This window comes from Pseudorasbora parva, chromosome 8 (assembly GCF_024679245.1).
Source record: "Pseudorasbora parva isolate DD20220531a chromosome 8, ASM2467924v1, whole genome shotgun sequence".
Classification (NCBI taxonomy): Eukaryota; Metazoa; Chordata; class Actinopteri; order Cypriniformes; family Gobionidae; genus Pseudorasbora; species Pseudorasbora parva.
This window is the reverse complement of record NC_090179.1, coordinates 37643535-37667056: the sequence shown is the minus strand read 5'-3', so window position 1 is coordinate 37667056 and position 23522 is coordinate 37643535. Positions and strand designations below refer to the sequence as shown.

Sequence of the window (23522 nt, the reverse complement as noted above, 5' to 3'; positions counted from 1 at the left end):
GAAATGTGAAGAATTAGTGGTGATTGACTCCATCTACTCCATGTGTTTTGATCATCGTACTGAATCTGATACAGATGTAGTCTCTCTGCTTTTTTTCTCTGCTGAACCCACATTGTGCGTTGATAAAAAAGAATGAATTACGTTTGTTTGTTTAAAAGCAATGGCTGTTTTTCTTTTGATATATTGCATGTTCAGATATTGATAGAACAAAATATTCTAGGGGCCATGAAAATGTATGTGAAAATGATTGGAGGTGCCTGGCAACCTTTTTTCTTTTTAACGCTGGCGGGGAAAGAGTTCAAAAATTGTGAAAACTGCCTTTCACATGGAGGTTATCACTAAATATGGCGGCCCTAAAAACAATTTCAATCTCTTTAGAATTCAAACATTGAGAGGAAAAAGTTAGTGAGTATCAGTTCAGTCTTTGAGCAATATGTAGGCAATATGTAGGCAATACTTATTGAACTGTTTGGGGTTTACTGTACACTTTAGTCTCTCTGAAGTGAGTTGTTCGCTGATGCAATTTGTTGGGATCGTTTACTGAAATTATTTGGTAATTCCTGGAACCTGACACCGTTGCAGTGGGCAGCAGTAGGAGAATATTCACAATTAGCATTCTAACATAATATTACTGAAGTTAACAGGCATTTTAAAAGATGAAATATTGCCGCTAAGAAGAGAGTATCAAGAATCTGAGTGGTTTTGAAACAATTTTTGACTCTTTCAAAGACTCAAGGGGGAAAGTGATATACAGATATCATTGGATGTTACAACAGTAAAAAAAAAGTTTGTAAGCAGCTTTTATGTGTTGGCAATAAAATCTTGTTTAAAGCTTTAGATACTGAACCAGTAGAAGAGATGAATTAATCCACAACCTATCAGTTCAACTTCTAAAAATGTCAAGCATTTTGAAATGTGGGTTGGGTTGAGACTAAATTCATGCATCAGAGGGCTAATATGCACTATAAGGCCTACCTTATTTCTTCAAGATGCAGGCATTTGCATATATACAGCAATGACAAGAAATATAAATAATAAATAATTACAAGACGCAAACATTTCAGATGCAAAAACTGTCAAATTGTTTAATAGCAACTAAAGTGCATAATCAGTGATGCAATATTTTTGATTTTAGAAGACAATTTTAAGTTATAGAAGAACAGCCTAAATGTAAGTCTTCATTCAGTCTTTATATATTCCAGAGCATCTGTCTCACCATCAGCACATCAGATAACCTGAAAAAACAACAGAGTACCTTTTATCAAAGCCACATTACATAATCTAATATGCTGATTTGGTGCGCAAGACACAGTTCTTATCATTGTCAATGTTGAAAACAGATTAAAGGAGCTATATATAAGATTTTCCATGTATTAATCATTTTTTATGGCCAATGTGTAAACATTTTGCAATGAAACTTAAAAACAAGACCTTCACTGACTTCCTAGGTTGTCTATGAAAGCCTGTAGACTGATTTTTATTTGAAGGACTTAGGACGTTTTTACCGGAAAAATTAAAATGATGACATTCTATGACATGAAATGAATGCTTATGTACAAGATAATGCCGAAAGAGCTAATCTATACTGTAATGTCAATATGTCATGCAAAGACAATGTATTGTCTCAACTTTATATTCAAACTATCATAATAGTTTTTAATTACCATAACAAATATGAATTGACCAATGAAAGCTGCAAAAAAAAGTCCAGACCTTCCAGGGCCGCATAGAATTAATATTAGATTGTGCACTAAAATTCACACCAATGTTTATATTTATAAAAACGGTCTTTGACATGGAAAAGTGCTTTGCCTCAGGGCCTGAGCAGACATACGCACTTTTCCTTGGGGCAAAGAGTCGTGGTATTGCAAAGTCACATTTTGAAATGTAAGCAATTGTTGCCACTCTCTGGATCAAAACAAAGACGAAGAAGAAGCAGAAACAAGTGACATAATACACTTTAAAAAAAAAAAAAAAAAAAAAAATGTGCACATTGATCATTACATATTGGCCCAATAAATTACTTCCAAATAATTATCCAATTATCCAATAATTATGCAAAAAGATGCATTGTACTAATCATAGCTTCATTGTGTCGTCAGCTTCACTGATTAATATAACAGAACTTTGTGAGATTGAATGAGTGATAGCTCTTAGTGACTATGAAGTGAGTGCTCTTTGCACACTGTCTAGGCGATATAAAAATAATTTACAGGTCTACACTGCAAAAAATAAAAACAGAAAATGTACTGGTCATTTTCTGCCAGTACATTGTCCAGTAATTTTACGGAAATTTATGTTAACCCTTAAAGCACAAACTAATGCAATGTGTAATTCAAAATACAGGTAAAACACCTGTACAAAACAATACAGAAAAGTCCTTCATATTTATACAGTACACTGTGCCCTATTTTTACTGACTTTTTTTTACAGGTTAAATTATATTCAGAATTTGACCAAAATACAATTTTCAATACATAGGGCCATCCGTATGCAGGATCTCTTCACAAAATTGTGATGACTGACAGTATTAAATATTTATGTATTGAAATCAGGCTCAAATAAATGTCAGAAAAAAACATGATTCCTGGCTGCATGTCAATATCCATGAACCACTGGATGTTGGGTAAGTTGTAAGGAACTCTACATCGAGTCCAATCTTTAGTGTAAACTGTCATCGGTTGTTTTACTTGTGTCTCTCTCTATTAAAACCAGTCATGCAGCAGCTGTTCTGCCACTCGGTCCCGGCAGAGGAAAAAAATGTGACGTCAATGCATACTCTCTATCTATACTGTAATTTGCTGGATGCAGTTCACTTAATGGCCACCAGTGTCCCTAATAACAAAGGTTTCTGAATTCTACATTTATGTAGAAACTGTGATATTTGTTCAGAATCATTTGATAATTAGAAAATTAAAAAGAACAGCATTTATTTAAAATTAAAATCTTTTGTAACATTGTAAATGTCTTAACATGGATTTGGGTATTCAATTACTTATAACCTACTCAACAATTACTGTACTTACAGTACTGTTTATGCACACGGGGAGGTGTAGTCAATCACAGCCACTTCACCTGGAGGAATAGAAACACAACACAATAGTTTTTTTTTTTTTGCACTACATTGTTGTGCTTGCCCCAATAAAATGAAAAATGCATTATGCAGATTAAATACAGGCTCGTTAAGCACAATTACCCAACACTTATATCATGATGTCACTAAGATTTATAAAATAAAATAAAATCTTAATCGTTAAGATTTTTTTTTTACATATATTTTTATTTTATTATCATTTTGCTGGGTTTATAATGAAAACCCTTCCTTTCAGACTCTTTAGAGCATATGTCGATGAATAAACACGTACTGATCTTGTAGTAATCGTAGACTTTCACCACAGCCGGTTTCAGGTTCTGCACCGGTACGTCCTGCAGGAGCAGCAGGCTGATGGTCTGCATCTGCTGCTTTTTCAACTGGACAAGAACAAAAAGTTATTTTAATGCAAAATTACAAAGAGACGTATTTTTTATGGGGCACAAGCGTAAGAATCAGCGTGAAGTACACAGGGTTCATTTTGATTCCATGAATTTATTCCTTTTATTGTCAAAATATCACCGATCCATCTCAAAAAGGTTTCAAACCCCTCGAGGTATTTGAATAAAACAAATAATCTCACCCCATCTAAATATATAATGACATGATCCTCGTCCAGATCCATACGTTTGACGGTGGGGTCTCCCTTTAGCTGTGGAGACAAAGGGAGGGCATGAGAGGGAATCAAACACTGGCTGCACTACTTGAGATCAAAAGAGAAGCAGAGCCCTTCAAGTGTCACTCACAGCCTGCAGAGACGTCTCATCCGGCTTAAACCCAGACAGCAGCTTGATGTTAATGAGCACCATGTTGGTCTCCGCTCGTGTGCCGTTATACCTGTCATACAATCGCTCCAACAGTCACAAACAGGGTTCACAACCACACATTGTTCTGTATGTAGTCTGACAGACAGCAAAAAGTCTATTAGGTCATAAAGTAGGTTTAATATTCATTCATTTATTCTAGAAACAAATGTATATGTTAGGTTACTAATTAATCTCTTTATATTTCACAATTAAGCAGTATAATTCCAAGTGGGATTTATACAGCTATCTGCAGGACTTCTATACATATATTTTAGATCTATTTGTATAGACATTATTGTTCAAAAGTATAATGTTGGTAAGATATTTTATTTATTTATTTATTTTTAAATATAGTCTCTTATGCTCACATAGAATGAATTTATTTGATCAAAAATACTGTAAAAACAGTAATATTGTAAAATATTATTATAATAAAAAAAGATTTGTAAATTATTCCTGGAACAGCAAAGTTGAATTTTCAGCATCCTTACTCCAGTCTTCAATGTCACATGACCCTTCAGAAATCAATCTAATATGCTGATTTGCTGCTCAAGAAACATTTCACATTATTATCATTTTTGAATTTTTCATCAATGACCCCACATTTTCTTTAACAGTGGTATATTATTATTATTATTATTATTATTATTATTATTATTATTATTATTATTATTAGTTTTGCTAGATTATAGTGTTTACGTAAATAGCTAAAGTTTCCATGAAATCAAAACTGACCATTCTTATTTTTTATGTAATATTGTAATGTTTATTATGAATCATTTATCTGTGCAGTTCATTCAGATTTTGTTTTTATCCTGCTCTACTAATTTTTCTCATTTTAAAAGTCGTTTTACTCGGATATACGTCACAATGGGGGGAAAAAAGAACAATCACTTTTCATGCTGACTTTAAATGCTTTTAAAGTTTTTTTGAAAATATTTTTTCTTCCTGAGAACCAGTATTTTTCACGAGTATTTTTATGTGTCATTACTTTGATTAGAGCATCAGAACAAAAATTGTCCTCTATAGAGGACACCAGGACTCATATTATGTATGAGGACCAGGATTTTCATATTATGTCTATTTTATAGGAATATTAAAATATAATTTCTTTCCCTATTCACTTATTGTGTCTCCCAAAATGCCTGATAAACATGAAACAAGTCCTGGTGGACATCTGACATATGAAATCCATGTCCTGTTTCTTAACAGAAAGTCAAATTTTGATTCAAAACCAATAACATTTTACAGAGATGTTGATTTATGACAAACAATTCAGTCCAATTACAAAAAATTATCATATTTCCATAAGAGTGTTAAATTTTATCAAATTAATGTCAGTCATTTTTAAAAGTCCAAGGAAAGACAGTTGTTATTGTGAAACTTCCAAACATTTAGGGATGTGCTCTTTACTTTTTGTATGATGTCAGAAATTCACTAAATATAATGTCCACTACATAGCACAAAAGTCTGTTTCAGGGTGAACTATTCCTTTAAATAATGCATGTAGCATGTATAGCAAGTATTTAAAAAATAATAATAATAATTATCTAACGAATAAAATGTATAATTTGATGTTAAAATTATTATTCTCATGAGGGCTGTTTCCATTAATTAAAGCCACAATATGTAATTATTCACCACTAGTGGTTGCTTATTCAAAAAGGCGTAGCTTGATGGCGCTGAGCTTTTATCATGCCACAGACATCCGCTTTCTCTTTTCTAGTCATGCGTATGCAGCGATAGATACATTATTTGAGTGTGTTGAAAGTTATGTTATAATTCAACTCTGTGCGTTCGCTCGGCGGCTACTATGAGACACTTGTTCACACTGCAGTGAGCTAGATCGATATTAGCTATGGTAAAACATGGTACCTGCGGTAAATCAAGAAAACCATTGATAGGCGATGCACGGACACGTCCGTGTCCTAGATTAAAGTTGCTTATTTCTCTGGAATTGAACATTCTCAGAAACATTTGGGATAATATATAATATTGTTCCAGTGGTTTTTGGATATTTGAATCCAAAAATCTTACATATTGTGCCTTAGGGACAGAAAGAATTGTTTCTAACAGAAGTATGGCTTACCGGACAGTGGTGGTTAATGTAAAAGCTCCGTTCCTTGTGCTGTTGCAAACGCCAGTATTTGCTTTGACGATGAAGGCCAATGAGTTTGGAGGAGGTGGGATATTGTAGTGCAAGGCAAACTGAGAGACAAACAAAACAAGAATTTCATCACTTGAATCATTTTCAGTAGCTTTTAAAAGAATAATTCATCCCCCCAAAAATTACTCATGTCATTCTAATCCCATATGACTTTCATATATGATCAATACAAGAAAGTCATACATGGGTGAGTAAATGACACAGCTTTCATTTCTGCGGGAACTTTCCGTTTACGTTCTCAAACTGTGCAACATAAGAGGCAGCGCACTGACCTGCACAAACACACAGCCTCTGCCTTCTGCTCTGAGCTTGTATGTTCCAGTAGTGGGCTGCAGCTGTTTCTCCTGGTAAAGCAGACGGTTGTTCCGGTTCACAGTGAACTGGTTTTTCAGCCCTGAGGGGGAGGTCACGGTGACGGTAAGGGATCCTTCTGGATTGTAGGTGGCAGCACTGTATTTAGCGAGGGCCTGGAGTGCTACTACAGTATCCTGTTCACATCAAGAGAGGGAGAGCGACACCACTTACAGTCAATAAAGATAAAACACATTATATCGACTGAGAGGGGTCTAAAAAAAATGAGATGAATAACATTACCTGGGTAGAAGAGAATCCTCCATAGGCGTTCTGCTGCTTGCTTAGCCAGTGCACTATGCCAGCAGAGTAGTTCAGTCCAAATCCAGGTAGTGAGGGTCCCGAGAGCAGTGCCAGCAACACATAGGCACTCATCTCTACCTCCACAGAGCCTATCGGCTGTGCATTATTATTAGCCAGAGTCCAATATCGTCCAACACCTGAAGTGATAACAGGAAGAGCCCATAAGACTGAAGTATTTATTAAAATCTAATATTTGTGTATATTAAAAGCTAATGGGTTAATGGATATATTTAAGCTTAGGGTACTAATTTGCAAATGGGTAGCCTACTACTGTAGGGGTCCACAGAATTTTTTTTTTTTAAAGATCAGATGATGAATGAAAGTCTTACGACATAAGGGCGAGTAAAAAAAAAAAAATTGTGTGCAAAAATTCTATTTTCCAAATATATATTATATATATATGGAAAATATACATTTTGTACATAATCTACAGATGAATGGTACCTTGTCTTCTTGCCTGCCTGTCCAGGTTGGAGAGGAGGTTCTGCCTCATCTGCACATCTCCAGCAAGAGTAAATGTGTACGATAGCAAGGCGCTGACGTAAGTGTTGGTATTGTTACGTGAAGCCTCCCTTAGACATGCGAGGCTTTTCACCACCATGGGATCCTTACACAGCACACAAAAAGACTTAATGAGTGTCTGCTTCCTTCATTAGTCACATTATCTGTATTGAGTTAAATTGAGCTGTGACTACTAGAGTCCATCTCGTACTCACAGAGTTCTGTACGCCTAATTCCAGCAGCGCTGCAGTGATGTATGCAGAGAGACTGACTGCATCGCTGACGCCACCCTGTGAGAGGAAAAGCATCATCAAAGATCCTAACCATCTTCAGCACTTCAATCTCCTCCGTTTATTGCCAATCTAACTGACATTTCCAGAGTGTGAAATCCAGGACCACCAGACTAAAGAGCCATTTCCTCCCATAAATGATCCATTACCTCTCCGAATCATATTTTCTGAAACTGTATTTGATATTTATTTCGCTATTTTACATGTAGAAGATCAGAAGAAGGACCCTTACTCTATGTAGATGACATTAGAACATCAAAACAAAAATTCTTTGAAGTGATCTGAGAGTGAAAAAGTATTTCAGTTATGTTTTTAGTAAACACTCATAATGTCAGAGTGCAGTGAAACGCCTAATTCTGTAGCCCCTCCACCGACTCCTGCCTGACATGTTAGATAAATGACATAGGCCTATGTGGAGCTAAACCAGATCTTACTTCTAAGCAAGACATGCCAAATTTTTCAAATATTTTGCCCAAATTCTTTCAAGATTCCAATATTATAAATGCATGGATTAACTTTATTTTTAATGACGATCCAGCTTACGTGGGTAAAACATTATGCGTTTGTTTGCTTTCACTGTGAATTTGTTTGTAAGCAAGAGACTGGATTTGCAGACAGGATAACATTAAAAAACTATGCTGTGCCTTCTGGATCCGACAGGACTGATGCAACACAATTATGTGAGAATTTTTTTTAATATGTGATAGGATTGCATTGTTATGTCTGATATCTACTGATTGTGTGTACGTGTCTAACTAAACATAACTTCCACGCTGTCACAAGGTGGAGTATACTTTGTATTTGAGATCTTGTTGGCTCATTGTGCTGCGATTCGTGATCAGACTCGGACATGTATGGGCCAGAGCTTGCAAAACCCAATGTCCTGGGGCTAATGACGGGCTATCTTAAATAGTAAAATAACATTCCTTTCTTGATGTGTATTGTTCACTCTCTTGACTGGTAATGTGAAGGAAAATTAGCAGTCGCAAAATAAAATCGCAAAGTTTTGAACATGCTGATTTGTCTGAGGTGAAGTTTTGTTGATGCCATACTTGGCTTGTGGGAGCAAGCGCATGTGTGTATATTAGTTTTGAATGGTTTTTGGTTATATCCACCGATCGGACCAGCCAAATAATAAAAAATAACATTCAAATTATTTGCGGGTGGATGAGAGATAAATCATTGTGTTTGGTTGAAGGCATTTTGCGAGCCCTGTAGGTGAATCATTCCGGTGGCCGTTTATCCACATTGTAAATTTTCAAAACAATTCCTCACGGGCATAATATGCAAAACTGTAATCCAATCATAGCAGTGGGCGTTTACTTCCAAGTTTTCAATGTGGCACGCCCATAAAAGCGTTTCAAGAGCTAGGCTACCTCTAAAAACAGATCACTTTATCCTACAGAACTTCACGTATCGTGTTTAAACATGTAGAGATATTGAAAATAAGCCAAAATATCAAATAAATTCCTACATTTTTTAGTGAAAGCACACAGGACTATGAGCTCACTATAGCCTTCAAAAATTAAGAAGTAGTTGAATTTGAAATCTATGGACATAATTCAGCTGCCTCCCAAGCACACATAGACTTGTTGTATAAAACATGATTATCCAATAAGCCCCTACTGCACACCGCAAAAGAAAAGCTCTGCAGATAACAATGTTCAGTTCATGTATGCCGTCAAACCCTATCAAATGAAACCTTGATGAAGGATGTTTAATAGGCTTGATAGAATATAACTCTTATAAAAAAATTACATCTGGACTAAAACTCAATAGTCAAGCTCATGTTCCAGGCCAAAACTCATAAAAAGAAAACCCAAACAGCTTAGGAGTTCACTCTGCTGAAAGAAAATATGTTGGTTAGGTATGTTCTGAAGCATGGCAGCTGGTTTGAGCTGGTTTAAACTGGTTTTGAGCTGATTATAAGCTGGTCCTGAGCTAGAGCTTGTTTCTTAGGACTAGCTAATGACCAGCACTTGACCAGCTCAAATCAGCTGCCATACTTCAAAACAGGGCAACTAGACCTGATTAAACCAGCTGTGACCTTAGTCTGGTTCAAGATATGTTTCAGCAGCAGGTAAAGGACCTGAGAACGACTCCTCTGATCTCACCATCATATCAATGTGGATAAGCCTCCCAACAGAGGCGAAGCAGCCGTTTTCCATCTGCTGTTGACCCAGCCAGTCCTTTGCCTGGTTTATGTTGTTCTCATCTATAAATACAAACTGCTTTGCCCCACCAAAAGCCTTCATCACAAATGCAGTTAGCCTGAGAAAAAAATAGAATTTGTTGTCACACTTCAGTAAATCTGCCTTAATAGTTTTCAGGAAGTTTCCTTGTGTATACACGTCCATGTGGACTAAAAACACCTTCTGACCAGAAGGGCGTTAAATCCACATTTGGGAAGCAAGAATACACATGGTAAGGCCTAAGTTAAGCAACTGAATGCTTTTATTGTCTCTGTTTCAGACTCACCAGGTGTTACCAGAAGGATCACTCATCCCAAAAGCGCTGTAAGATCCGTCATAATGCTTGTAAGTCAGCTCTCTTTGATAGCCTGCAACGCAAGAAGTATTTTTATAGTGGAGTTATTATTAAAATATTTCTCTCATTAAGTTACGAACAGTGTTGGGGAGTAACTAGTTACATGAAACCAAAAAAATTGTTACTTATAAAAATGTTAACGATTTCAAAAACATCTGAATATTTTAGAATAAAAAAAGCTAGGATATGTTTAAAAATAAAAAATAAATAAATTGTTTCTTTGCCTATTTATGATGTGCACGATGTCTTCTGCCATTTAAAGGTCCTTTAGTAAAGCGATCCTATTCTGATGCTTTATATATTTTCTCTTGTTTGAATTTGCAGTGTCTGCCAATTACATCAATCCACATTGCCGCTGAAAGCTTTAGACGACAACTGGTCAGTGTTGCCACCATGGCGACTGATAAAAATGCATACCAGTGCTGAAAATTTTAATACATTTAATCCAGGAATTAGACAATGGTGCAGATATATAAGTCCAGTGTAAATATGTTTGCCAGTTATTAAAATGCTATCGATATCGAAGGCTTCTATGTCGAACCTGATGAAACATCTCCTATGATAAATGTTAACCTGAAGCGCCACTTGGCGGATAAATCTCTCTTTTAGTTTGTCCCATTTTTACTTGCAAAATAGAACTATTTAACATCGCACACAATGATTGGTCATTGAGTGTAAACAATATTTTAGGTGGAATCAAACATTTAGTTTTTAAACCATGTCTGGTTTAAATGTTTAAAAATGATTAAAAGTTGAAAACATTTGTTAGAAATGTAGAAAACAAATCCAATGTAATCAGTTACATTACTTTAATAACGTAATTGTAATAGTTACAATAGTTACATTTTAAATAGGGTAGCTTGTAATCTTTATACTATTACATTTTCAAAATAACCTTACCAACACTGGTTAGGATTCACTGGTTATGCATTTATTAATCAAATCCAGCTGATGAATGATGCAAAGAGAGCTTTGGTGGGCTAGCTTGAAAAATGCTAAACCAAATAACTAATTGTATGCAAGTTGAAACATTGTTAAAATATGTGTCTGTTTTTTTTTTTTTTTTACTGCCAAAAATAGACTAAACTATAATTTCCTAATATTATGTATCTCCTTACCATTAAAACTACATACATTTACTTAGTGTTCTGTAAGATGCATTAATACATTAATAATCTTTTATTTCACAACCTGAATTTCATATTTTTATTTCCTCACCGCTCTCCAGGAAAGTTCTTGCTCGGTCTTTAATCTCAGGAGTGAGTTGCCCGCTGCTCTCCAGGTACTGAAGGATGTAAATATTAGGGGCAAAAAGCAGCATGTTCTGCTCTCCACAGCCATATGGCATAGCCAACAGATTACCAATGTTCTTCAAAGCACGACCCATCAGATCACCTATGGTCCAAATAACCAGGAGCATACAACCATGATTAAAAATCAGAAAACCTTCTAATGAGAGGAATTATATTAATGGCATATTTCATCTGTTTATGCTAACATGATGCAGCAAAGAATGTACATCATGTACATTTCCTAGCATATCATTTAGCTTACCCAGAACAGTGACGAAGCTTTTTTCAGAATTCTTAACAAAAACGCTGGGTAGAGAGAGAGAGATGGATGTCTCCTGTGGATTGTCTAATGGAATAGAGAAAAAAATGTCAAAACACATGTTCATGCTGTATTTTACCATAGAGAATCATTATCTTTCATTTCTTGTAAAAAAAAAAAAAACATGCAGGAAAGTTTACAAAGTAAAACTGTAATCCTGTTTTAAACTTTTTCTTAAAGGTGCTGTATGTAAGTTTTTTACTTTCCTAAAGCATAAAAATACCATAATGTGCAGATATTGCTGATATTTAGGAAACATGCTAAATTCACCTACTTATTTCTCAGAAAAAACAAAGCTACAGACAGCTATTCTACTAGAATTTTTGTTTTCTGCACGCCGCCAGTTTACCCAATAGTATTTCAACCCACCAGGTTGCCAGTTGGCAGAAAACAGCAGCCATGGACGCCAGCAAACAACCTGGGTCAATGAACGCAGATTCTACCCGACCTAAATCTCGGCATCCATCAAAAAATCTCAAGAGCATATTAAAACAAGGAAATATTGTCAATTGGCGACACCCGTGAACGTCTAATCTGAGAAGGAAACAACGATCTCCAATATTTTGAATTTGGACAGCAGTATCTATTTCTACCACTAGCTGTCAGTCCGACATACTGCACTTTTAAGACACTTGTGATTTTCAATGTTGCGAAATTCGATGTGGAATTGAAAATGCAATCCGAACTGATCACAAGTGGACAACGCTAAATACAGGTGTAAACAGGGTCTGAAACGTTTTGAACTTGTCCACCTTTGACCACTTCCAGAGGCAGTCGTAAAAGCATTTGAATCGATTGCTCATGAAGTCGAATGCATTCGAACAGCCACAGAAGAGCACTTGCTCTCTGCCTACTGAACTAACACATTAACATTATGTGAAGCGCATCAGCCAGATGGGACTTAAACTTTCATCAGTTAGATTGAAAGATCTGAAAAAGACCATACATTTAGCCACCCGTAGAACAAGGGGGGACCTCTCCCCTCAAAAGAAATCAGGACAAGTGGTCGAAAGTGGACAAAAGAGACCAGGTGTAAACGGGAATGTGTCTCCCTCGGCTACTTGTGATCCGATAGACCAAAAACCTAATCAAAGGTCCATAGACTTGCACTGTAAGTACATTACTGTAAAAGGGATATTTGCTTATTTTTACAAAAGTAAAGGTCAAAATTATTATCTTTGGTAATTGGCAGCATGTTACAGACCTTAACTTCTATTAAAGCTGGAATAATTGATTAAATTAGACAACACAACACAACACAACACACTGTAATGCTACTAACCTGTTAAGCAGATGAGTTCATTCTGAGTAACTGACTGTTTAGTTCCCTCCGCCTGAGATAGATAGATAGATTTATATGCTTGGTTAATGTAATGTGCATTCTGTTAACAATTTTCAAAGACCCAAAACAATATCCAAATAGCTATTATCTCAAATAAAATAATACTGTTTTCCTTTAGAGTAATGTGCATTGCTCAAACACAGTATGACAGAGAAATGTGTGTTGGGAAAGTGATTATGTAACGTTTTCATTCCATGTTGACTTGTTAGCTTGGTGTTGGAGATTGAGTCACAAGATTTATGTAAGCCTGTTACAGTAAAGGCATGTACCTCCACCAGAACGCTCTGCATCACAGTATCAATTCTGCCTTTGTCCGGTAAAGTTGCCACCTCATTGCCACACAGTTCTTTGGTCTTCACCGCCTCAGCGCGCACTGTAATGTTCACCTTTCCTGTAAAACACACACCACTAAACAATGATTCCTGTGTGGATTTAAGTTACAGAAATACCAAAGTGCACTGAGACCTGCAATAATAAACTCTGTGACAGTCTAGGTAGGATGTGTTAAAGGGATAGTCCACCCAAAAATTATCATTATTCACTTGTCATTTCAAACCTGTAAGTTTTTCTTTGTGTTGTAGGAAAGATTGAAAAATGTTGTAACCAAACAGTTTTGGTTCCCATTGACTTCCATTATATGAACAAAAAATACAACGGTCAATGGGAACCAAAACTTTTTGGTTACTAACATTCTTCAAAATATAATCTTTTTATCAGCAGATGAAAGAAATAAAAATTGGTTTGAAATGAAATAAGGGTAAGTAAATGATGAACTATGGTCAACTATATCCCCTTTAAAACATTCCTTTTTTTAAGCGTGATACAAAGCCCTGGCACTAACATGATCAAACATGAAATACATTTTTCAGTTTGTGGAACCAAAGTGAAATTAAAATGAAATTGCTTTTTGTTTTTGCTCATATACATTGAAGTCAAAAGTATCTGGCTTACCCAGGGCAGAAGGTGTCACAATCCACTGGAAGGTTTTGCTCTCTTCAGAACAAATACACTGAGTGTATGTGCAACCTTTACACGGCTGAGCTGTGAACTGCTGTGAGTCAGCCAGCGTGACCTTCACCTTTATTAAAAGACACAGAGATTTATATAGCCAGCCTGCAGGAAAAGGTTTTTTATACAAACACTTACAAAACCACTCCAGGACATGCAAGTAAACAAATTATAGGGGCTTACCATGATACATTTAGGGAGGTAGTTGAATACAGAGGCTTTGAGAGTGAACGTCTCCTCACGGATAACAGAGTAAGGGAGGGTGAGGCTCACAAAGAAGGGCTTGAAAGCAGTTAAATCGATGTTGGGGGCCAGTCCAAACCCGACAGCGGATGTGCAGAAAGCCCCTGCTGCCCATTTAGTGATAGTGTCTGGGACAGTCTTTGCAACATTCACAGATCCTGATCTCCTGGTTAATTGAAAAAAATAGATAGTGCTTCTGTATAATTTAAATAAACGGTGCTGTGGATACTGTATACAGTAATCCAAATAGCAATAAGAAATGTTATAAGATACACACCCCACGGGGATAAGATCCCATATCCAGGTTTCCGGAAAGAATTTGCGGATCTTCCCAGCAGGATTTCTCACATTTGCACCGAAACCCATTCCCGACGGGGCCGCATCAAAGGGTATATTATTAGCATTAGCAGCTGCATGACAAGTAGGAATCAATAGTTTTTAAATCCAATCAGATAAAAAAGGCATTTTCAAATCCTAAACAAAATCATGTTACTTACCTTCCTTGAACAGCATGTCATGCCTTCTCTCATTACAAACAACAGGTGCTTTCACATCAGAGTTGGTAACGATTCTGATTCCAACTTCCTAAAAAAAAAATACAAGTGTTATGTGATTGTGTGTGTATGATGGCTAGTGTAGAGTAAGGCATCAAATGACCTCTGAAATAAGAAGTGTAGTGTATCTTACTCTAAAGATGTTGTAGACATCATTTTGGTTGCTGAAGTAAGGGTAATAGATTCTGCGCCTGGGCCTGCTCTCACGCCAAAACCAATCGCAGGGGTTAGGCTCCATTTCCTCAATGTTGTATGGGTACCCTGACAACATCTGGACTGGTAACATTCCAAAGACCTGTTGAATAATGATAAGATATTGATCCGTAGGACTGACTATAACTGATTAGACTATGACTAATAACAAAAGAAAATGCCTTAAGTTATTAAATTGCCCATGACATTAAAAAAAAGATAAATAATAAGGCATAAAAATCTAGTTTAAAGTTCTAAGACTTGGACATGAGGGTTTAAAAAAAATGTATAACATTTCATTGCATCATGAATTTTGCTTAAATAGTATTTAAAATATTAATTAACCATCAATCAATTTAATTAAAATGTTTTTTCAATATTAAAACTGTTACATTTAAAAAAAAAAAAATCAGATATGTATTACCAATTAAGTAAAAAATCATTACACCACATGAGTATTTTTACTTTTGAAATAGTAATTAAAACTGTGAAGCAGTTTTGTCAAAATATTGTTTCAGTATTAAAATATAGTTTTTTATCAAATAAAAAGTAATAACTACTTAGTTTTGTAATGTTTTTTAATATTAATATAAATGGAGACAGTTTTGTTAAAAAACATTTTTTTTTAAATATTTAAATACTAAATGTTTTAAACAAAAATGCTTCACTACATTATTTTCTAATATCATGTGTAACCACCAAGTAAATAAGTAATAATACAGCTTTGGAAAACATTAAGAGACCACTTAAGATTGGGAAATCCATGTTAAGTGGTCTCTCAATTTTTTTCAGAGCTGTATATTTTCCCTAACAACATGAATTTTGTTTTTTATCTTTTTAAAATATTAATGAACAGTTAAGCAGTCGTTGAATTATTTTTTATATTTAAATTGTTAAAATGTTTTTAGAAATAATATTTGGTGGGTAAATTAATTTTAACTGAGAAATTAAAAACATGCTTATCTAACTCGAAAACTCATCAATTAGTTATAGTGATATAAGTTATGATGTAACATACAAAGGCTGCATTGAGCTCGGCCTCAGGCCTCAACAGCAGCACACTCTGATCAATGGCCCGAACGGAGCACAAGGAGCCAGGACTGGCTTTCAGGTTAAGAGATGTCTTCTCTCCAGGTAATGCGGTGAGAGATGAAAACTTTAAAGACACCTGTAAAAGCACAAGCACAGTCTCATCACACATTCATGATAAAAACAACAACAACAAAAAAGACATACATAAAAGCTTGAAGGGCACATTGAATTCTGAAATGGGATTTCATATGGGATTTTCTGACCTTGTTTGGCAAACATTCTTCAATGGGGAAGTTCATACTGTCTGCTACTGCTTCTCCACTGGGAAGAACTGTGTAAACCACCACCTGAGCGAATGGAGTCAGAGCTGCTGTCTTCTTCAGTGAGAAAGTCAGCTCTCCTTTGTTTTCTATTATGAGAGAGAGAGAGAGAGAGAGAGAGAGAGAGAGAGAGAGAGAGAGAGAACGGGCACATGCTGAGTACACGATAGACCATAAAATACACTTGTACACTATACAGCACAATGTAAATGCTCATTTAAATGAGCTGTGTACCGTTTCCAGTCTTCACACTCGCGGACAGACGGCCATTTTGAGCCATGCTGCCTTTGGAAAGGACCTGGAAAGCATAAGGTAGATAATTAATGTCTGACAATTTATGTAATGCTACACAGCTCTACAACTTGACTAACATTGCGATTTTTTTCATCATCATTTCTCCTAGTGTAATACAGAGTCACCCTGCAAAATGTAGGAAACCTTCTATAAAAATTCTGTTTCTGAACCAAAAAAAGAGGCAGAAACACTGATATTAAAATTCTGGCCAATTATTTTCATATTATGGCAGCAATAAATGGCTGATATTAAAAGTCTAAACTATTTCGTCTAAATAAATTAAAAATAGGCATCACAACATTATACTGTACAATATGATTTAAAAAAAAAGGTTAAAAATGGTTATTCATTTTTTAAATATGCTAAATATTACATTTAACAGTGTTATAACATTTTTGGTGTAAAATGAAATGTACATGAGCATTAATCTAAATGTAACAATAACTTTGAACAATTAAATGATATAATATAAAGGTTACTTATATATACATACTATATGGTTCTGAGCAATAAAACAAATAACCAAGCAATTGATGGACAAAAAAAAAAAGTGTCAATATAAACATACAATGTAGAAGAAATCCAAGGTGTTCTGGCCTGGTTTCAGTGCATTGCCCTGAATGATGTAACTGGCCACCACAGTTGCATCACTATTACAGCTGAGCTTCTCTGGAGCGCTCTTCAACATCAGGAAACTTTTGCTTTTGGAGTGAAAAGGTCTTATTTCGAGATAGCCTGATGGATTATAACTATTCCCCCAATAATCATTTAACGCTTTACCTCCACTATACTGGACCTGAAAAAAAGGTTTGCAAATCATTCTACAGCACATGTAAAATGTTACAGAATACTAAATCATATACATACTGTTAACATCAAGTTAGAAAACAAAAACACTACTAACCTGTAAAGACACAGGGTTTTCTGACCACTCTGAAGTATTGAAAGAGAATCTGCCAGTACCAGTGCTGTCTGTCGTCAGTGTCACAGTGACAACTTTATTGTCATAATTTGCAGAGACAATCACTGTCTCATTTTTCTTTTGAGCAGACTTTTGATTAGTGACTGCAACCTGTTAAAAAACATGAAATGATTAGCTCACAAACAAGCTAACACTTCCTGCTAACTGTTCTAACTCTATAAAGATAGCTGTTAAAAACACATCTGGACACAAGAATTGCTTTTTGAGCAGCTGTTACCTTCCCCCTAAAGACCATGCCAGGCCTGTATGTATTTGGTGTGTCCACAAAGTTAACATAGACATTATAAGAGGTAAACGTAGCAGTGGTAGAACTCGACATAGTTATCCCTGGAGGAACAAAAGACCATGTTTCATGACTCTATTTAGGAGAATTCAAATGGACAGCAGCAATTGTTGTACACTCTCACCTGTTTCAGACTCGTCCACTTTACAATTCACTTGTAAATTTCCACTGAATCTTAAGCCAAATTCGGTCACATTGATCACCCAAGACCCACAGCCAGTCTTGTCAGTCTAAATAAACAAAAAAAACAAAATGAAAACAGCAATTTAAGACTTTTAAAATACAGACCCTTATGAAAAAGAAGTACACTTTAGCATATTTTTAAACAAGAGTAATTATTACAGAAATATGTATATGTACTGTACACCCAAAGCAATTTACACTTATGACAGGGGTCTTTCCTCAACCACCACCAGTACATCTTCATATGTAGTTTCATAATTACTTATTATTTCATAATATTAACTATTGTCTTTGAAATATGGTTTAAAATGTATTAATTTAAATTAAATGTAAAATTGAATTATAATCAAGAACTTTAAATGTGCTTTTAGTATGTTAACCAACACATAAAAATAAGTGCGCTTCTTTAAAGCATGACAAAAGGAAAAAAAAATGAAATATGTAAAGTAAAACTTTTTATCTGAAATTATTACAAAATGAAAAGTGTTAAGAAACCTTCTTGAACATGTATTCTCTTCCATTACAGTATACTTAAGTGGCCTTTTATTTCATTAAAGCTGCACTATGTAATTTTTCCATCCGCTAGAGGGCGCCTATTCAAAACAAAGGCGTAGTTTGATGATGCCATGTTTGAGCGCAGAATCTTAGGACATCTGGTCTTCACCTCACAGCCAGTGGAAAATAATCGGGATAGGCAGAAATCATGTTCATGAATGTGATTGTTAATGTTACTGTAATAAGAAGCAGAGTAGGACAGAGTGTTGTGGAGCTGAGCACGGCCACTGGAGCGGTTGTTACGCAAACACACGGCTCGCGAGCAGCGGGACGCCAGCGCCATTTCAACTTCTCCAGTCATGAGTATGAGGTAATGCAGCTCGGTTTATCATATTAGATACATTTAAGTGTGTTTAAAATTATATTATGACGTTACTCTGTGCGTTCGCTTGGCGGCTGCTGTGACATGTTCACACTGCTAAGAGTGAAGTGCTTCTGCAGAATAAAACCTTTTTACAAAACCGGAAACCGAGGGTAATGCAGATATGACGCATTGACAGGCGACTCCCTCAGACGTCCCGGCTCCTTGGTTAAAATAGCAATTCTCTCACAATTTACAAATAGTTGGAAACATTTGGGATATTGTAAGAACTCAACTGAACAAAATATATAACACTGGCCTAGTGGTTTTTGGATATTTTACTGCAAAAATACTACATAGTGCACCTTAAATATTATATTATTTACAAAAACAACTTGATTTTAACATTTGAAGTACACTACAAGTGCACATTCAATACAATTAGGAGCACTGCTTTTTCACAAAGGGATAGTCTATGGTGTCAAACAGCAGATTTTATGTAGCATATGCTGTTTATAAAACAAGTCGTGTCAGAAATGCTGTTAACTAAGAAAATGAACATGACAATTATTACCAGCTATTACTATCAGCTCATTATTTCTTAAGCTTAAGCTTATGATATATAATGATACTTAATAGGATAAATTCTATTTATTACAGCGTTTTTAGGATTAAAACCCAAAAGGTAACAGTTTTCTGTGTGCAAAAGGTAACTTACCATCATTGAATATGTCTTGCATTTGTCAATATTGTCATTAATAGTTTCATAATAATAGTAATCCCAGGAATGCCCACACACTTCAGCGCTCACAGACCCCATCACAGGCTTCCCATAAGTGTATCTACAGAAAAAAAAGTAGTTTTTTATCAGACTGAACATAGCACTAAAATATAGTTATATGTGTATTTCTTCACTGTAAAGAACTCAACATTATTTGAACAAATTCGTACTTTGCACAAACTTTCAGAGTGACCTCTTTGTCCAGGGGGGTTACTATAGTTGGAAAATCGATTTTCACTTCATATTTGGGCAGAACTAAAAGAGCGTGGGGGGGAAAAAAACTATTACATATATATATATATATATATATATATATATATATATATATATATATATAACTGATCAATATTGGATTAACATATAAAAGCTGATCTCTAGTTCTGACCATATTCTTTAATTTCAAAGTTGTGTGATGTTTGTTGGTTCTTCTCATCCCAAGCAGTGATCGTGTAGAAACCCTGAGTGGCTTCTGGAGATATGGAGTGGAACAGGTCCAAAATGCCAGTCCTTGTTGTCTGATTCAACCATTGACCAATGCGATTCGAGTTAGGGTCCTAAACAACAGCGAAACATAATGAAAAAAAAGCCAGCATTGCTTTTGCAACTGCATTTAAGTAAAGTAGCAAACAATGACTTGATGTTGAAAGATTTTATACCAGGAGTTCTACAGTTTGAAACTGCAAGAGAAAAACAGAAAAACATAATTGCAATTAGATCAAAAGAACAATAATATATTTTACCAGCATAAATAAATAAAATTAAAATTAATTAATTAATTAATTAATTTACCACTTGATTGCGAGGCAAGAAATTGGAATCCAAAGACACAATGCGAAATTTAGCTAAAGAAGAGAAAATGTTAGAGAATATTAGCACATGCAACACAGAAAGATTCACAGGTTCAGAATAGTAAATATGAATGCGTACTGACATCTGAAGCTACTGTGGAATAATTTAGAAAGATAAATATTACTTGTTTGTCCAGGTTTGTAGATAGGCCTGTCTGATTGGATGAAAAGAAGATTTTGGGAGGGCTTTATGAGAATCTGAGAGGTTTTGTTCAGGGATGTGTTGCGTCCTCGGATTACAACACTGATGATTCCCACAGACTCCACAGTGACTAGAGGGGCCTGGAAGATACAGAATAAAACAAGTCCAACTCCAGGATATAACTCCACTTAGTGAATGAAAACATCATCAAGACTGCAGGGGCCACTGAACAATTCCATAGTGAAAAGAATATGCAAAATGTATAAAAAATGCAAATTTGAAAGTTTTACTCGCACAATATATCTCATCACGGATGTGCTCTTTAACACTGATGTAATTTTATAAGTGTTGTTCAGACATAATGCACACGAAAGGCCATGATCTTTATTACCAGATACACTACAGTAAACTCTGTTCTGTTAAGCTATTTTTAGTTTACCAACCTTAAACGTGACACATTTGTAGAAATCCTTTGTAATGGAGCCCTGTTGTAGAATGGACACATTCGCATTCTCAGAGCTCAAAGTTACCACTAAAGAAAGTGGTTCTTTGGGCTCATGGATCTGTGCACACAGAGTCTCCGAGCTGCCACTCACAGCTTGGGAAGTGACAGCCACCAGGTATGTGCTGAAAAAAGACAAAATATGTAGGCTTACGAGTACATTGCATAAACCATACAATCACACAAAAATGGTTTTATAGCATAACTTTAGTGTTGCATAAGAATAAGGTGGTTTTGGGTGAATGAACATTTGAGGAAGTCACTCATAATTTCTTTAATTGTGCCTGGAATGCCTGGTGTCTTTAGGGATGACTGCACTTGCAGTAAAAAAAAAAAAAAGATTTATAAAAAAAGTTGTGTATGTGTTTGATGCATAGTAAATCTGCACTATGAATTACCTTAGCCTACTAAAAAAAATTGAAAAATTTCCGCAGAAAAGGCGTGGTAACCTTTCCTTTTCAGACGCGAAATTTATGGGAGGAGATTAATAATTAATTAAGGCAATAATTAATATAACAATGATTCATTTTCTGACAATGAATGTATCCAAACAGTTGCTCACCTGTCTAATAAAACACATAATATATTAAAGTGTCTTTGGTGTTTCTATGGTTTCTACAAAATCAAACGAGGGTAACGTTAATGCGGGTATGATGTCATTGAAAGGCAACGTAAGTCCTGGTTAAAATAGCATATTTCTTTGGATGTAAAATTCTTTGGAAACATTTGGGATAATGTCAACACAATATATAACATTGTTCTAGTAGTTTTTGGATATTTTAATCCAAAAATATTACATGTTGTGCCTTTAAATTAATCATGCAAGGTATTCGCTTGTTAACTTAGGTTTACTGGTATTTTTGTCATAATTTATGCCCCCAAAAAGCATGTCTTAACCCATTTTATGCCTGTGTTAGCAGATCATCTGCACCTGATTGTCAGCGGATCTGCTTGTGACCCTATGGTCATTTGCCCTGTTTAGTAAATCTGGCTCATAGTGTGCCTGAACTGATACGTGAGTTCTGAATAATTCAGATTTATTTGAAAATAGCATTTTTTTTTAAAATATTTACATGTACATATATACATGTATTTAGACACATTTCGGAATTTGAATTTGTCCAGACCAAATAAAAATTCTCAAAATATTAAGCAGCGTACTGTTTTTAACATTGATGATGATGATAAGAAATGTTTCTTGTGCACTAAATCAGTATATTAGAATGATTTCTAAAGGATATTTTAAACATGAAAAAGGGTAATTATTCCTAACATTTCTCCAGTAGTGTAGTTTGTTATATATTTAAGTAAAAGGGAAAGCTTTTTAATGTATGAGGATAGGGGCATTCCCTGAATTCCCTGCACAAATATTCACATTTGATTATATTTTGATTCTTCTCGTTTTATTTAACATTTTCAGTTATTTAGTTAATGTTTAGCATTATTTAGTGTGATGTGTGAGACTTGTAGTGTTAGTAGTTGTGTTTTATGGGTAACACTGGCTCTGTCTTTAGGTTGTTAATGAGTTGCAAGAGAGGCCAATATCGATTTAAACTTACAGATTTAATAGCTAAAACAAGCTGGCATTGTATTACAATATTATTTATGTAAAATACCGTGAGCAAAATGGTCCTCATAGTGCTCGCAAACTCGCCAATGTATCTCTTTTTACCGGAAATATAAAATGTTTACAGTGTGAATACACACATGTGCAGTTGTCCTAAACTTTTCCTCAGTGTGCACTGTAGTTGTGAAAGACGCTCGTCTAGTCCTCGACCTGCAGTTTTCATTACTCCTCTACCTTCTGTTATCTGGTATTTGTGAAGATAATAATCATAAAGGTTCTTACGGATCAGTGGCTCCACTCGTTAACGACGATTGCAGCAGCAGCAGCGGCAATATCGACAGCAGCAGCATCATCATCATCCTGGCCAGTTATTCCGGCACATGCGCAGAGAACTCGTCCACTGATCTCAACGTTCAAGTGCGCACTTTTATACACTTCTGCCTCCTCCCTGTCGACCCCACCAAAGCAAGGAAAGTTGTGAAACTGGTGTGAGAAGTTGGATAAATTGGGATAAATTCCTCTTGTGTTGTGTAACAATAAATTGGAGTGACTCATTGAAGTCAGTAAATTTGCAAAGAGGATGAATGAGTTGCTCTTGTTTGCAAAGATTAGGCTACTTTGACAAAAAACCTGTATTGATCATTCAGTTATTTGACACTTAGAAATGTTATGCATTGCACAAAATAAAATAAAAGGTAAAATAAAATAGACAAAGGACATATAAAA

At 35.3% G+C, this 23522-nt stretch overlaps 1 protein-coding gene across 1 annotated transcript; it reads right to left on the bottom strand.

Annotated features, from left to right (window-relative positions):
• Positions 1–1058: 1058 nt before the first annotated feature.
• On the bottom strand, positions 1059–23184 carry LOC137085289 (alpha-2-macroglobulin-like protein 1). Its single transcript, XM_067451844.1, has 36 exons — positions 23079–23184; positions 21171–21354; positions 20711–20867; positions 20527–20579; positions 20394–20414; positions 20123–20291; positions 19908–19992; positions 19675–19798; positions 18042–18147; positions 17852–17961; positions 17557–17724; positions 17221–17448; positions 16593–16656; positions 16302–16447; positions 16025–16174; positions 14948–15109; positions 14758–14845; positions 14538–14670; positions 14201–14426; positions 13961–14087; positions 13279–13400; positions 12950–13001; positions 11611–11694; positions 11275–11451; positions 9988–10069; positions 9624–9780; positions 7435–7509; positions 7163–7325; positions 6659–6855; positions 6337–6552; positions 5987–6105; positions 3838–3928; positions 3675–3743; positions 3366–3471; positions 3027–3075; positions 1059–1235 (listed from the first exon to the last, which is right to left on the bottom strand). The coding sequence occupies exons 1-35, from the start codon at positions 23153–23155 to the stop codon at positions 3035–3037; spliced, it is 4329 nt and encodes a 1442-aa protein (XP_067307945.1). The 5' UTR covers positions 23156–23184; the 3' UTR covers positions 1059–1235; positions 3027–3034.
• Positions 23185–23522: the final 338 nt, after the last annotated feature.

What these genes read in the sequence shown, in the direction of transcription:
- LOC137085289 (XM_067451844.1), bottom strand. Translation starts at nt 23,155, where the DNA reads ATGATGATGATGCTGCTGCTGTCGATATTGCCGCTGCTGCTGCTGCAA. An exon ending in CAGGCAGGCAAGAAGACAAG is followed by an intron (nt 6,856 to 7,162) that starts GTACCATTCATC and finishes TTATCACTTCAG; the next exon opens with GTGTTGGACGATATTGGACT. An exon ending in TCATTATATATTTAGATGGG is followed by an intron (nt 3,472 to 3,674) that starts GTGAGATTATTT and finishes GTTCTTGTCCAG; the next exon opens with TTGAAAAAGCAGCAGATGCA.